At 45.2% G+C, this 16,471-nt stretch overlaps 1 protein-coding gene across 1 annotated transcript; it reads left to right on the top strand.

Annotated features, from left to right (window-relative positions):
• The first annotated feature begins 2,668 nt into the window (after window positions 1-2,668).
• Window positions 2,669-15,117, top strand: clec19a (C-type lectin domain containing 19A). Its single transcript, XM_090197765.1, has 5 exons — window positions 2,669-2,911; window positions 5,644-5,821; window positions 6,031-6,124; window positions 10,707-10,839; window positions 12,986-15,117. The coding sequence occupies exons 1-5, from the start codon at window positions 2,824-2,826 to the stop codon at window positions 13,060-13,062; spliced, it is 570 nt and encodes a 189-aa protein (XP_090053891.1). The 5' UTR covers window positions 2,669-2,823; the 3' UTR covers window positions 13,063-15,117.
• The last annotated feature ends 1,354 nt before the right edge of the window (window positions 15,118-16,471 follow it).

Here is a 16,471-nt window from a genome sequence, read left to right as displayed (position 1 = left end):
TTCAGGACTGATCACCTCAGAGGCACCAGCTCCACCATCTTTCAGGACTGATCGCCCCAGAGGCACCAACTCCACCATCTTTCAGGACTGATCACCTCAGAGGCACCAACTCCACCATCTTTCAGGACTGATCGCCCCAGAGGCACCAACTCCACTATCTTTCAGGACTGATCACCTCAGAGGCACCAACTCCACCATCTTTCAGGACTGATCGCCCCAGAGGCACCAACTCCATCATCTTTCAGGACTGATCGCCCCAGAGGCACCAACTCCACCATCTTTCAGGACTGATTGCCCCAGAGGCACCAACTCCACCATCTTTCAGGACTGATCGCCCCAGAGGCACCAACTCCACCATCTTTCAGGACTGATTGCCCCAGAGGCACCAACTCCACCATCTTTTAGGACTGATCTCCCCAGAGGCACCAACTCCACCATCTTTCAGGACTGATCGGCCCAGAGGCACCAACTCCACCATCTTTCAGGACTGATCGTCCCAGAGGCACCAACTCCACCAACTACCAGGACTGATCTCCCCAGAGGCACCAACTCCACCATCTTTCAGGACTGATCGCCTCAGATGCACCAACTACACCATCTTTCAGGACTTTTATGGCTTTACTGTCCATCTCCAGATTCAACTCCAAAGCAGAGGATTCTAACATACTTATACTCAGGTCAGACACAGAGGCCCTGGCTACAAGAGGTCAGAAACAGAGGCCCCGGCTACAAGAGTCAACCGTGACCAACTTTTTTGGTGACAGCCAAGTTAACTAGCTAGTCGGAGCTAGCCAGGGCTAGCCTGCTAATGTTAGCTCTGCTACTGTATATGTACAGTATATCCAGGTCTAACTGTCAGGGCTACAATATATAGATTTATATCCAGGTCTAACTGTCAGGGCTACAATATATAGATTTACATCCAGGTCTAACTGTCAGGGCTACAATATATAGATTTATATCCAGGTCTAACTATCAGGGCTACAATATATAGATTTACATCCAGGTCTAACTGTCAGGGCTACAATATATAGATGTATATCCAGGTCTAACTATCAGGGCTACAATATATAGATTTATATCCAGGTCTAACTATCAGGGCTACAATATATAGATTTACATCCAGGTCTAACTATCAGGGCAACAATATATAGATTTACATCCAGGTCTAACTGTCAGGGCTACAATATATAGATGTATATCCAGGTCTAACTATCAGGGCTACAATATATAGATTTATATCCAGGTCTAACTATCAGGGCTACAATATATAGATTTACATCCAGGTCTAACTATCAGGGCTACGAGGCTGATGTAACATGTTATATAATCTGGATGTGACTATGATGAGACGTGGCTGATGTAACATACTATATAATCTGGATGTGACTATGATGAGACGTGGCTGATGTAACATGTTATATAATCTGGATGTGACTATGATGAGAATATAATCTGGATGTGACAGTGTTGGGGGTTAAAGACTTCTCCTCCTTCAGTGTTCAGGGTTAAAGTCTTCTCCCCCTTCAGTGTTCAGGGTTAAAGTCTTCTCCCCCTTCAGTGTTGGGGGCTAAAGACTTCTCCTCCTTCAGTGTTGAGGGTTAAAGTCTTCTCCCCTTTCAGTGTTGGGGGCTAAAGACTTCTCCTCCTTCAGTGTTCAGGGTTAAAGTCTTCTCCCCTTTTCAGTGTTGGGGGCTAAAGACTTCTCCTCCTTCAGTGTTGAGGGTTAAAGTATTCTCCCCTTTCAGTGTTGGGGGCTAAAGACTTCTCCTCCTTCAGTGTTCAGGGTTAAAGTCTTCTCCCCTTTTCAGTGTTGGGGGCTAAAGACTTCTCCTCCTTCAGTGTTGAGGGTTAAAGTCTTCTCCCCTTTCAGTGTTGGGGGCTAAAGACTTCTCCTCCTTCAGTGTTCAGGGTTAAAGTCTTCTCCCCTTTTCAGTGTTGGGGGCTAAAGACTTCTCCTCTTTCAGTGTTGAGGGTTAAAGTCTTCTACCCTTTCAGTGTTGGGGGCTAAAGACTTCTCCTCCTTCAGTGTTGAGGGTTATATTCTTCTCCCATTTCAGTGTTGAGGGTTAAAGTCTTCTACCCTTTCAGTGTTGGGGACTAAAGACTTCTCCTCCTTCAGTGTTGAGGGTTATATTCTTCTCCCCCTTCAGTGTTGAGAGTTAAAGTCTTCTCCCCTCCCCCTTCAGTGTTGGACATGTGTATTTGGGTGAGTCTCTCTCCTCCTCTTTCAGTGCGTATTTGGGTGTGAGTCTCTCTCTCCTCCTTCTCCTCTTTAGTTTTCTCTCTGTCGTTCTTTCGTTCTCTCCCTTGCAGAGCCAATGATGTGATCGACTGAGAAGCCTTGCAAAACAAGAAGAGGTTGGGGAGCATTTTTCAATTCAAGGGGCTTTATTGGCATGGGAAACATATGTTAACATTGCCAAAGCAAGTGAGGTAGATAATATACAAAAATGAAATAAACAATAAAATTAACCCTCCACTCTCTCTCTCTCTCTCTCTCTCTCTCTCTCTCTGTCTCTCTCTCTCTCTCTCTCTCTCTCTGTCTCTGTCTCTGTCTCTGTCTCTCTCTCTCTCTCTCTCTCACATACACACACACTGATTTCTTCCTGCGCAAGACTGAGAGACATCATCTCATCTCCCAGAGCTACTACTCAACACTGACTGACTCACACACACACACTGCACTTCCCCCCTCTCATCACACAGAAGAAGAGCCACGCACACACACACACACATCCACACTCAAACACACACCCATATTCCGAGTCAGTGGATCTATATTCTCTCTCTCTGCCTGTCTTCCTGAGTTTCTGTTGGAAGATGCTCTGCTGGGAGTTGTGTCTGACCCTGCTCCTCTGGGCTCGTCCTGCGAGGACCATCCCTTCCACCAACGTCAAGATCACACACGGTGAGTACTACTATTTAGGTGTGGCGGCTGCGGCGGTAAACAAACGTTTGGGGGAGGACGTTGTGCTTCGTCTGGGTAGAGTCATTGAAGAAGATCAAATCAAATCACATTTTATTTGTCACATGCGCCGAATACAACAGGTGTAGTAGACCTTACAGTGAAATGCTGACTTACAAGCCCTTAACCAACAATGCAGTTTTAAGAAAAAAAGTGTTAAGAAAGTATTTACTAAAATAAACTGAAGTATAATAAACCCAATGTATCCCTGGTAGTCTTTGGTATCCTAGAAGGGGAAAGGTGACAGCATCTTCCAATGCTCTATATACAGTCACTCACATTGGGTTAGTCAGTTAGTCAGTTAGTTAGTGGGTTAGTTAGTTAGTCAGTTAGTCAGTTAGTTAGTCAGTTAGTTAGTCAGTTAGTCAGTCAGTTAGTTAGTTAGTTAGTCAGTTAGTCCGTTAGTCCGTCAGTTAGTCAGTTAGTCAGTTAGTTAGTTAGTTAGTTAGTCAGTTAGTCAGTTAGTCAGTTAGTTAGTTAGTTAGTCAGTTAGTTCGTTAGTTAGTCAGTTAGTTAGTTAGTTAGTTAGTTAGTTAGTCAGTTAGTCAGTTAGTTAGTCAGTTAGTTAGTTAGTTAGTTAGTTAGTCAGTCAGTTAGTCAGTTAGTTAGTTAGTTAGTTAGTTAGTTTGTTAGTCAGTTTGTTAGTCAGTTCGTTAGTCAGTTAGTCAGTTAGTCAGTTAGTTAGTCAGTTAGTTAGTTAGTTAGTCAGTTAGTTAGTTAGTTAGTCAGTTAGTTCGTTAGTTAGTCAGTTAGTCAGTTAGTTAGTTAGTTAGTTAGTTAGTCAGTTAGTTAGTTAGTTAGTTAGTTAGTTAGTCAGTTAGTTAGTTAGTTAGTTAGTCAGTTAGTTAGTCAGTTAGTCAGTTTGTTAGTTAGTCAGTTCGTTAGTCAGTTAGTTAGTTAGTCAGTTAGTCAGTTAGTCAGTTAGTTAGTCAGTTAGTTAGTTAGTCAGTTAGTCAGTTAGTTGGTTAGTCAGTTAGTTAGTTAGTTAGTTAGTTAGTTAGTTAGTTTGTTTGTTAGTTAGTCAGTTAGTCAGTTTGTTAGTTAGTCAGTTCGTTAGTTAGTCAGTTAGTTAGTTAGTCAGTTAGTCAGTTAGTTAGTTAGTTAGTTAGTCAGTTAGTCAGTTAGTCAGTCAGTTAGTCAGTTAGTTAGTTAGTTAGTCAGTTAGTTAGTTAGTTAGTTAGTTAGTTAGTTAGTTAGTTAGTTAGTTAGTTAGTTAGTTAGTTAGTCAGTCAGTCAGTCAGTCAGTCAGTTAGTTAGTTAGTTAGTTAGCTTGTGATTATAATTATTATTTGACCCTGCTGGTCATCTATGAACGTTTCCTCCTAGGTTCCCTGCCTTTCTAGGGAGTTTTTCCTAGCCACCGTGCTTCTACATCTGCATTGCTTGATGTTTGGGGTTTCAGGCTGGGTTTCTGTACAGCATCTTGTGACATCAGCTGATGTACGAAGGCCTTTATAAATACATTTGTTTGTTTGATTGATTGGTTAGTTAGTTAGTTAGTTAGTTTATTTGTTTGTTTGTTAGTTAACCACCCGGGTTGAGGAACCAGGCTTCCAGCAGAACCAGAGGATCAGGGGGCATGAGCAGGGAGCCAACCTGACCACAGGACTCCTTTCTGGGGCAGCTGGAGGGAGAGACTGCTGGTGGGCTGGTGGAGCTAGAGACTAGATGTGTGTTCTCATATAGAAATTGCATGACTACATGTCTACATGACTACATACTGTGACATGTACAGTCTTATAAACCTTTATTTGATATTTCTAGATGTTACAATGTCTTGTTTCTAATGAGAGTATTTAGCAGTTTTTCTCCCTCGTTACTCAAGACAGTTGTGTCTGTGTTTACTGTTTAGTTGTAATATAACAAGAGATTTATAAACTGCCTTTTGTCATTTCTTTAACTTCAATAAATCCTGTTTCTGGTTGTTTCTTCTTCTCCTTGGAGGCTGTGTGGCTGGATTCCCTTCCCTTCCCTTCCCTTCCCTTCCCTTCCCTTCCCTTCCCTTCCCCTCCCCTCCCCTCCCCTCCCTTCCCTTCCCTTCCACTCCCCTTCCCTTCCCTTCCCCTCCCCTCATCCCCTCCCCTCCCCTCCCCTCCCCTTCCCTTCCCCTCCCTTCCCTTCCCTTCCCTTCCCTTCTCTTCCCTTCCCCTCCCCTTCCCTTCCCTTCCCTTCCCTTCCCCTCCCCTCCCTTCCCTTCCCTTCCCTTCCCTTCTCTTCCCTTCCCCTCCCCTTCCCTTCCCCTCCCTCCCCTCATCCCCTCCCCTCCCCTCCCCTCCCCTCATCCCTTCCCTTCCCCTCCCTTCCCTTCCCCTCCCTTCCCCTCCCCTCCCCTCATCCCTTCCCTTCCCATCCCTTCCCTTCCCTTCCCTTCCCTTCCCCTCCCCTCCCCTCCCCTCCCCTCCCCTCCCCTCCCCTCCCCTCCCCTCTCTTCCCTTCCCTTCCCTTCCCTTCCCTTCCCTTCCCTTCCCTCCCCTTCCCCTCCCCTCCCTTCCCTTCCCTTCCCTTCCCTTCCCCTCCTCCCCCCTCCCCTCCCCTCATCCCTTCCCTTCCCCTCCCCTCCCTTCCATTCCCTTCCCTTCCCTTCCCTTCCTTTCCCCTCCCCTCCCCTCCCCTCCCCTCATCCCTTCCCTTCCCTCCCTTCCCTTCCCTTCCCTTCCCCTCCCTCCCTCCCCCAGCCTTCCCCCTCCAGTTGCCAGAACCAGGCCTTCCCGTCACCTGTCCGTTGTTCTGGACTGAGTTCGAAGGTCACTGCTACCGTTTCTTCCCTCTGAACCGTACCTGGGCCGAGGCTGACCTGTACTGTGCTGAATTCTCCAACGGTCTCAAGTCTGCCAAACTCACCTCCGTACACAGGTGAGAGGGATACCTGTCCATATACACACAAAAAGTTCCACACACTGCCACACTACAGGTGAGAGGATACACACACACACACACACACACACACACACACACACCGCACACACACCGCACACACACACACACACACCGCACACACACACCGCACACACACACACAGACACCTCTCTCTAACTCTAACCATCCCTTGTCTGAGTTCTCAGCTGGGAGGAGAATGTGTTTGTCTACGATCTCGTCAACAGCCGTATCCCAGGGATACCAACAGACATATGGATCGGCCTTCACGACAGGAGACAGGTAAGCAACGAGGGTTCAAACATTCCAGGATCTTTCCCAGAATTCCCAGGATTCTGGATTTCCTGCTTATTCCCTCCCAATTCCCGGAATCCTCTGGGTAGTTTTCCAGAAACCCTATTAAGCACCACTGCCAGGATAATCACTACCTCATATATGCGTGTTGTCGACAAACACACTGTACTTGTCTTTTTAAGGTAATATACTGTGGAGTTGACATCTGCAGCAGTTATCGTGAATTCAATCTCTCTGCAGATGTCTCCTCAGGCGTAATACAAAGAATCTTCCAACTAGGATTTATGGTACCAGTCAAAAGTTTGGACACACCTACTCATTCTAGGGTTTTTCTTGATTTTTTTGTACTATTTTCTACATTGTAGAATAATAGCAAAGACATTAAAACTATGAAATAACACATATGGAATCAAGTAGTAACCAAAAATGTGTTGAACAAATTAAAACTGATTTTAGATTTTAGATTCTTCAAAGTAGCCACCCTTTGCCTTGATGACAGCTTTTCACACTCTTGGCATTCTCTCAACCAGCTTCATCTGGAATGCTTTTCCCAGAGTCTTGAAGGAGTTCACACATATGCGGAGCACTTGTTGGCTGCTTTTCCTTCACTCTGCAGTCCAACTCATCCCAAACCATCGCAATTGGGTTGAGGTCAGGTGATTGTGGAGGCCAGGTCATCTGATGCAGTACTCCATCACTCTCCTTCTTGGTAAAATAGCCCTTACACAGCCTGGAGGTGTGTTGGGTCATTTTCCTGTTGAAAATCAATTGATAGTCTCACTAAGCGCAAACCAGATGGGATGGCGTATTGCTGCAGAATGCTGTGGTAGCCATGCTGGTTAAGTGTGCCTTGAATTCTATATAAATCAACGACAGTGTCACCCGCAAAGCACCCCCACACCATCACACCTCCTCCTCCATGCTTCACGTTGGGAACCACGCATGCAGAGATCATCCGTTCACTTACTCTGCGACTCACAAAGACACGGCGGTTGGAACCAAAAATATGGACTTGGTCTTTTACCAAATAGGGCTATTTTCTGTATACCACCCCTACCTTGTCACAACACAACCAAATGTACTTTTAACAAGGCACACCTGTTAATTGACTACCTCATGAAGCTGGTTGAGAGAATGCCAAGAGTGTACAAAGCTGTCATCAAGGCAAAGGCTGGCTACTTTGAAGAATCTCAAATATAAAATATATTTTGATTTGTTTAACACTTTCTTGGTTACTACATGATTCCATATGTGTTATTTCATAGTGTTTATGTCTTAACTATTATTCTACAATGTAGAAAATAGTAAAACAAATTAAAAACCCTGTGTTGAAAACGCTGTGCCTTCTTCTCGGCACTAGAATAGATTTAGGAAGCTATAGAAATGCATGTATTAATGTTTACATTCGGACACTTTCATTATTTTACAGGCATCTTAATGCATACTGTTAAAGTATACTATGTGTACATAAAAATGTAAAATTAAAAAATATATATATACTTTTCTTTAAAGTAAACATTTTATAGATTACTATACATCTACCCAGCAAACCAAATTTTTTTTTGTGAAAGTTCCCAGAACATTCGTTAGGTTGCGGCAAATGTTCTCATAAGACAAAACTATCCAGCTGTGCTAATGATAAGACAATGTTTGTGTAAAACGTTTGTCTGATGTTTCCAGAACGTTCCCACTCACATTAAGTTGTGTCAGTGTGTTCTAAAAACATTATTACATCATCTGGAAACCTCATGAGAACGTTTGGGGAATTCTTCTTTGGTGATTGTTACATCATCTGGAAACCTCATGAGAACGTTTGGGGAATTCTTCTTTGGTGATTGTTACATCATCTGGAAACCACATGAGAAAGTTTGGGGAATTCTTCTTTGGTGATTGTTACATCATCTGGAAACCTAATGAGAACGTTTGGGGAATTCTTCTTTGGTGATTGTTACATCATCTGGAAACCTCATGAGAACGTTTGAGGAATTCTTCTTTGGTGATTGTTACGTCATCTTGAAACCTCATGAGAACGTTAGGGGAATTCTTCTTTGGTGATTGTTACATCATCTGGAAACCTCATGAGAACGTTTGGGGAATTCTTCTTTGGTGATTGTTACATCATCTGGAAACCTCATGAGAACGTTTGGGGAATTCTTCTTTGGTGATTGTTACATCATCTGGAAACCCCATGAGAACGTTTGGGGAATTCTTCTTTGGTGATTGTTACATCATCTGGAAACCTCATGAGAACGTTTGGGGACTTCTTCTTTGGTGATTGTTACATCATCTGGAAACCTCATGAGAACGTTTGGGGAATTCTTCTTTGGTGATTGTTACATCATCTGGAAACCCCATGAGAACGTTTGAGGAATTCTTCTTTGGTGATTGTTACAGATGTTGTGTATAACGTTTTAGTGAACGTTCGAACATTCCAAAGAGATTTCAGTTAAAATTGTTTTCTGAATAATTATTTGAATGTTTTTGGGACGTTATAATCCTAATGTTAGATAAAACCCCAACTAGAAATGAATGGAAATCTAAGCTAATGTTCTAGGAACGTTCCCAGTTTGCTGGATATGCTAATAGATCCCAGAGGGTTTACTTCTAACAGTACCAACAACTAGAACAGGTCATGGTAGAAATAGTTTTAGTTACTTAGCTCCGTGGTCCTGGAATTCTCTCCTGAACGTTTTTTAAATTTGATTATCTAGTTTTGTCGGTGGAGTTTAAACACTTGATCGATGTATATACCATAGAAGAGTGTAATTGTCTTTAGGACAGCTGTTTTTAGTCAAGACTTTCGTGTTTTTAACGTAAAATGTTTTTGTTGTACTGTATGTGTGTTTATAGTTGTGTTTAATGTTGTGTTAGTGTATGTAAATTGTTTGGTCTGAAGTGTTGTTCCCCCTGCTGCTATTGGACCAGGTCTCTCTTGGAAAAGAGATGTTATCTCAATGAGAAAAACCTGGATAAATAAAGATATTTCACTCTAGAACTGAATCCAACAGGAGCCTGTCAGTCCAGCTCTATAGGAAGCCAGTCTGACGTAGATATTTCACTCTAGAACTGAAAGCAACAGGAGCCTGTCGGTCCAGCTCTATAGGAAGCCAGTCTGACGTAGATATTTCACTCTAGAACTGAAAGCAACAGGAGCCTGTCGGTCCAGCTCTATAGGAAGCCAGTCTGACGTAGATATTTCACTCTAGAACTGAAAGCAACAGGAGCCTGTCGGTCCAGCTCTATAGGAAGCCAGTCTGACGTAGATATTTCACTCTAGAACTGAAAGCAACAGGAGCCTGTCGGTCCAGCTCTATAGGAAGCCAGTCTGACGTAGATATTTCACTCTAGAACTGAATCCAACAGGAGCCTGTCGGTCCAGCTCTATAGGAAGCCAGTCTGACGTAGATATTTCACTCTAGAACTGAAAGCAACAGGAGCCTGTCGGTCCAGCTCTATAGGAAGCCAGTCTGACGTAGATATTTCACTCTAGAACTGAATCCAACAGGAGCCTGTCGGTCCAGCTCTATAGGAAGCCAGTCTGACGTAGATATTTCACTCTAGAACTGAAAGCAACAGGAGCCTGTCGGTCCAGCTCTATAGGAAGCCAGTCTGACGTAGATATTTCACTCTAGAACCGAAAGGCTGGTTCATTAACACACTGCTGGTAAACCCACTACAGAGTCAACAAGCCATCACCTCCAGAGATAGAGAACCTAGACAGGGCCTACGTCTCAAATGGCACCCCTTATTCCTATAGTAGTCTACTGTTGATCAGAGGAGAGCTAGTCTCTGGTCAAATGTAATGCACTACGAAGGGAACAGGAAGCCATTTAGGATGCAGCCCAGGTTTGTTTGGTTTAGCCTAGCCAGGGTTTAGCCAGGGTTTAGCCAGGGTTGGTGTTGATTATCACTAATGGGGCGGCAGGGTAGCCTAGTGGTTAGAGCGTCGGACTAGTAACCGGAAGGTTGCAAGTTCAAATCCCTGAGCTGACAAGGTACAAATCTGTCGTTCTGCCCCTGAACAAGGCAGTTAACCCACTGTTCCAAGGCTGTCATTGAAAATAAGAATTTGTTCTTAACTGACTTGTCTGGTTAAATAAAGGCAATAATGTTAGGATGCAGCCCAGGTTTGTTTGGTTTAGCCAGGGTTGGTGTTGATTATCACTAATGTGATCCAGTCTGTATATCTGTTGCCTGAACTCACTACAGACCAGGTGTAGAAGTCCCCTGTTTATGAATAGATCTAGGATCAGTTTACACTTCCCCCTATCCTAACCTTAACCGTTAGGGTTGTAAAACACTAAGCTGTCCCCAGATCAGTGGTGTTTGTAACCTAGGGTGTTTGAACCATAACTACTAGCGCAACTCTCATGGGAAACAGCTAACAGGACATATCTGACGTGCAAACCTCTTATTTACTTTCCAAACGGGGCTAAAATGAGGTCCCAGTTGAGAGTAGAGTCAGAGTTTAGGTAACGGTCAGTTGTAGGTTTTAGCTAAACTTCCCTTTTCGTTAAAGCAGTCTGCCCAGGTTGTTACATGTACCATGTCATGCTATTCCTGACTGTAGGAGGGCACTCTGGAGTGGACCGACGGCAGTAACTATGGATACAGCTACTGGGATGGCAACCAGCCTGACGACGGCATACACCGCATCCCCGAAGAGGAAGACTGTGTCGAGATCTGGTACAGGCAGAACAGCGGTGAGACACACACACAGGCAGTCAATAATGCATGCACACACAGGCAGTCAATAATGCATAAACACACACAGGCAGTCAATAATGCATGCACACACAGGCAGTCAATAATGCATAAACACACACAGGCAGTCAATAAGCATAAACACACACAGGCAGTCAATAAGCATAAACACACACAGGCAGTCAATAAGCATAAACACACACAGGCAGTTCATAATGCATACACACACACAGGCAGTCAATAAGCATAAACACACACAGGCAGTCAATAAGCATAAACACACACAGGCAGTCAATAAGCATAAACACACACAGGCAGTCAATAAGCATAAACACACACAGGCAGTCAATAATGCATACACACACACAGGCAGTCAATAAGCATAAACACACACAGGCAGTCAATAATGCATACACACACACAGGCAGTCAATAAGCATAAACACACACAGGCAGTCAATAAGCATACACACACAGGCAGTCAATAAGCATAAACACACACAGGCAGTCAATAAGCATACACACACACAGGCAGTCAATAATGCATAAACACACAGGCAGTCAATAATGCATAAACACACACAGGCAGTCAATAAGCATAAACACACACAGGCAGTCAATAAGCATAAACACACACAGGCAGTCAATAATGCATACACACACACAGGCAGTCAATAATGCATAAACACACACAGGCAGTCAATAAGCATAAACAAACACAGGCAGTCAATAAGCATAAACACACACAGGCAGTCAATAATGCATACACACACAGGCAGTCAATAAGCATAAACACACAGGCAGTCAATAAGCATAAACACACACAGGCAGTCAATAAGCATACACACACACAGGCAGTCAATAATGCATAAACACACACAGGCAGTCAATAAGCATACACACACAGGCAGTCAATAAGCATAAACACACACAGGCAGTCAATAAGCATACACACACACAGGCAGTCAATAATGCATAAACACACACAGGCAGTCAATAAGCATAAACACACACAGGCAGTTCATAATGCATAAACACACACAGGCAGTCAATAAGCATAAACACACACAGGCAGTCAATAAGCATACACACACACAGGCAGTCAATAATGCATAAACACACACAGGCAGTCAATAAGCATACACACACAGGCAGTCAATAAGCATAAACACACACAGGCAGTCAATAAGCATACACACACAGGCAGTCAATAAGCATAAACACACACAGGCAGTCAATAAGCATAAACACACACAGGCAGTCAATAAGCATAAACACACACAGGCAGTCAATAAGCATAAACACACACAGGCAGTCAATAATGCACACACACAGGCAGTCAATAATGCATAAACACACACAGGCAGTCAATAAGCATACACACACAGGCAGTCAATAATGCATAAACACACACAGGCAGTCAATAAGCATACACACACAGGCAGTCAATAAGCATAAACACACACAGGCAGTCAATAATGCATACACACACAGGCAGTCAATAATGCATAAACACACACAGGCAGTCAATAAGCATACACACACAGGCAGTCAATAAGCATAAACACACACAGGCAGTCAATAAGCATAAACACACACAGGCAGTCAATAAGCATAAACACACACAGGCAGTCAATAATGCATACACACACACAGGCAGTCAATAATGCATAAACACACACAGGCAGTCAATAAGCATACACACACAGGCAGTCAATAAGCATAAACACACACAGGCAGTCAATAAGCATAAACACACACAGGCAGTCAATAATGCATACACACACACAGGCAGTCAATAAGCATACACACACACTAGTAAAGAAACTCAGAGAAACAGGCCTGGCCATTTCAGAGCCTTTATGCCAGAACCCCCATCAGGCCTTGCTGTTATACCAGGCATCTATAACCAGTTAAGGCTGAATCACTCTCAGGTCTCCCTTGTTGGGTAATAAACTGTGTGCATCATTAGGACAGCTGGGTGCCAGAACAGACACCTGTGTAATGAGTCACACACACACACACACACACACACATTAACACATACACACACGTCCGCAGCTGATGAGTCAGTCAGTCAATGTAGTGTTGTTTTAGTTTCTAACAGCGCTGTGTGTGTGTGTGTGTGTGTGTGTGTTTCTGACAGCGCTGAGGTCCTGGAATGATAACAGCTGTGACAAAGCCTTTCCCTTCGTGTGCAAGATCCCCACAGTGGACAACTAGACCTCTGGGGTCCAACACACACACACACACACACACACACACACACACACACATACATTCTTGCTGCTGTTGTTGCCTTCTCCTTCCTCAACCTCCCTTTCTTCTTATCCTCCCTCACCCCTCCCTCTCTTCATCTCCTACCTCACCCCTCCCTCTCTTCTTCTCCTCCCTAAACCCTTCCTCTCTTCTTCTCCTCCCTCAACTCTCCCACTCTCCCCCCCTCAACCCTCACTCCCTTCTTCTCCTCCATCTCAACCCTCCTTCTCAACCCACCCTCTCTTCTTCTCCTCCCTCAACCCTCCCTCTCTTCTTCTCCTCCCTCAACTCTCCCACTCTCCTCCCTCAACCCTCCCTCTCTTCCTCTCCTCCCTCATTCCTCCCTCTCTTCCTCTCCTCCCTCAACCCTCCCTCTCTGCTTCTCCTCCCTCCCTCAACCCTCCCTCTCTTTTTCTCCTCCCTCTCATCTTCTCCTCCCTCCTCCATCCCTCTCATCCACTCCTCCCTCCCTCCCTCCCTCCCTCCCTCCCTCCCTCCCTCCCTCCCTCCCTCCCTCCCTCCCATAGTATAATGCACAAGGTATTCACGACATCACACACACAGAGGAATACATGGGACTTATCATGTGAAGGCCAGTCATCAACCATCCTTCCTTCCTTCCCTCCATTGCTCATCCCTCATCCCTCATCCTTCATCCCTCCTTCCTTCCTTCCTTCCTTCCTTCCTTCCTTCCTTCCTTCCTTCCTTCCTTCCTTCCTTCCTTCCTTCCTTCCTTCCTTCCTTCCTTCCTTCCTTCCTTCCTTCCTTCCTTCCATCCTTCCTTCCTTCCTTCCTTCCTTCCCTCCATCTCTCCTTTCTTCCTTCCTTCCTTCCTTCATCCATCCTTCCTTCCTTCCTTCCTTCCTTCCTTCCTTCCTTCCTTCCTTCCTTCCTTCCTTCCTTCCTTCCTTCCTTCCTTCCTTCCTTACTTACTTACTTACTTACTTCCTTCCATCCATCCCCTCCTTCCTTCCCTCAATCCATTCTTCCTTTCCTCGATCCCTCCTTTGCTTTTCTCTTCAAAAAGTAGGTATCTGTTAGACGTTGGACTGCCGGTGTCTCAGCAGTCTGTGTTCTGTTCTGAAGCAGCCGGTCCTTCAGCAGTCTGCATTCTGTTCTGAAGCAGCCTGGTCCTTCAGCAGTCTGCGTTCTGTTCTGAAGCAGCCGGTCCTTCAGCAGTCTGCATTCTGTTCTGAAGCAGCCGGTACTTCAGCAGTCTGCTTTCTGTTCTGAAGCAGCCTGGTCCTTCAGCAGTCTGTGTTCTGTTCTGAAGCAGCCTGGTCCTTCAGCAGTCTGCGTTCTGTTCTGAAGCAGCCTGGTCCTTCAGCAGTCTGTGTTCTGTTCTGAAGCAGCCTGGTCCTTCAGCAGTCTGCGTTCTGTTCTGAAGCAGCCGGTCCTTCAGCAGTCTGCATTCTGTTCTAAAGCAGCTTGGTCCTTCAGCAGTCTGCGTTCTGTTCTGAAGCAGCCGGTCCTTCAGCAGTCTGCATTCTGTTCTGAAGCAGCCGGTACTTCAGCAGTCTGCTTTCTGTTCTGAAGCAGCCTGGTCCTTCAGCAGTCTGCGTTCTGTTCTGAAGCAGCCTGGTCCTTCAGCAGTCTGTGTTCTGTTCTGAAGCAGCCTGGTTCTTCAGCAGTCTGCGTTCTGTTCTGAAGCAGCCTGGTTCTTCAGCAGTCTGTGTTCTGTTCTGAAGCAGCCTGGTCCTTCAGCAGTCTGCGTTCTGTTCTGTGTTCCTTCTCACCTCTTCACCCTGCAGCCCTGTTACCACTAAGATACTTTGATGTTTGGTCAACTCTCAAATGGTACACTATTCCCTATGTAGGACACAACTTCATGACAGAGCTCTATGTGACTCAGGTCAACAGTAGTGTACTGTAAAAGGAACTAGTGTGGTATTTGAGACAGTTGTTGTTGATGTGTATGTGTGAACGTCTACATGTACTGCTGTACTGTCATGTAGGTGATCGAGGACCAATCATCAATACTTTGATCAATTCTTTAATACATCTAATAAGACAAACAGACTGCGGTTGTTTTGTGTCTTGACTGTTGAGTTCCTTCTCCATCACACGCTCAGCCTGAACAACAACACATGGGAAAATAACCTTATTCTAGGGAAGCTATAGAACCACCAGGTAGTTACAGTACATAGGACTTACCACGCTTCTATTTTACAAGTATGTACTAAAGAGACAAGAACACACAGATCTTTACCTGCACCTCGTTAGTTAATTAAACTGAGCAGGTACACTAAAGAAAGAGTGGTAAGTAAGAACAGCTAGTTAGAGCAGTAGTTATATAACCCACCACTGTAGTTACTAGACATGTAGTGTGGAAGAGGCCAGGACTTTATAAGTGTAGTGAGGTGTGTGTACATCCCAAAGTACACCCTAAAATACCCATTGGGCTCTGTTGAAATGTAGCACACTACAAAGTGAATAGAGGGCTATTTGGGAAGCAGTTGTCAGTACAGATTGACCAGGCATTGACCTGGAAGGTGTGGCGCTGAGGGAGCAGGGGATTAAAGAGGTTTGAACTGGCAACTCCACCTTTAGACAATTCCCCTCAAAACAAAGCAGGGGCAGAAAAAGTGTGTGTGTTGTGTGTCCCTGTCTCAGCTGGTTCCCAGTGTTCCTTAGCTCTCCATGTCGGATCTCCCTGTGTGTGTGTGTGTGTGTGTGCATGTCAGGGTCTGTGTCCCTGCCCTCCTCTTTTAAGCGTGGGCATTCCTCTCCAACCAAAACAACCGGAACGTTCACACACACACTATGGTCATGTTGTGTGTGACCCGTAGCTGTTAGCCCATGGAGAGGTTAAGCTGATCATGTTCCTCCACACACACACACACACACACACACACACACACACACACACACACACACACACACACACACACACACACACACACACACACACACACACACACACACACACACACTGATTCATCATTACACAACCATTGAGCTTTATTTGGTGTTTTATTGGATGCGAAACAACAACTTTGATATGGAAACATCACAAAGGTCTGGGAGAGGTGGAAGAGGTCTGGGAGAGGTGGAAGAGGTCTGGGAGAGGTGGAAGAGGTCTGGGAGTGGTGGAAAAGGTCTGGGAGAGGTGGAAGAGGTCTGGGAGTGGTGGAAGAGGTCTGGGAGTGGTGGAAGAGGTCTGGGAGAGGTGGAAGAGGTCTGGGAGAGGTGGAAGAGGTCTGGGAGTGGTGGAAGAGGTCTGGGAGAGGTGGAAGAGGTCTGGGAGTGGTGGAAGAGGTCTGGGAGTGGTGGAAGAGGTCTGGGAGAGGTGGAAGAGGTCTGGGAGTGGTGGAAGAGGTCTGGGAGTGGTGGAAGAGGTCTGGGAGAGGTGGAAGAGGTCTGGGAGAGGTGG

The sequence above is a fragment of the Oncorhynchus mykiss genome, chromosome 13, assembly GCF_057628025.1.
Source record: "Oncorhynchus mykiss isolate SJ-2025 chromosome 13, ASM5762802v1, whole genome shotgun sequence".
Classification (NCBI taxonomy): Eukaryota; Metazoa; Chordata; class Actinopteri; order Salmoniformes; family Salmonidae; genus Oncorhynchus; species Oncorhynchus mykiss.
Note: the sequence above shows the minus strand (reverse complement) of the source record. Positions and strands in the feature narration are given on the sequence as shown.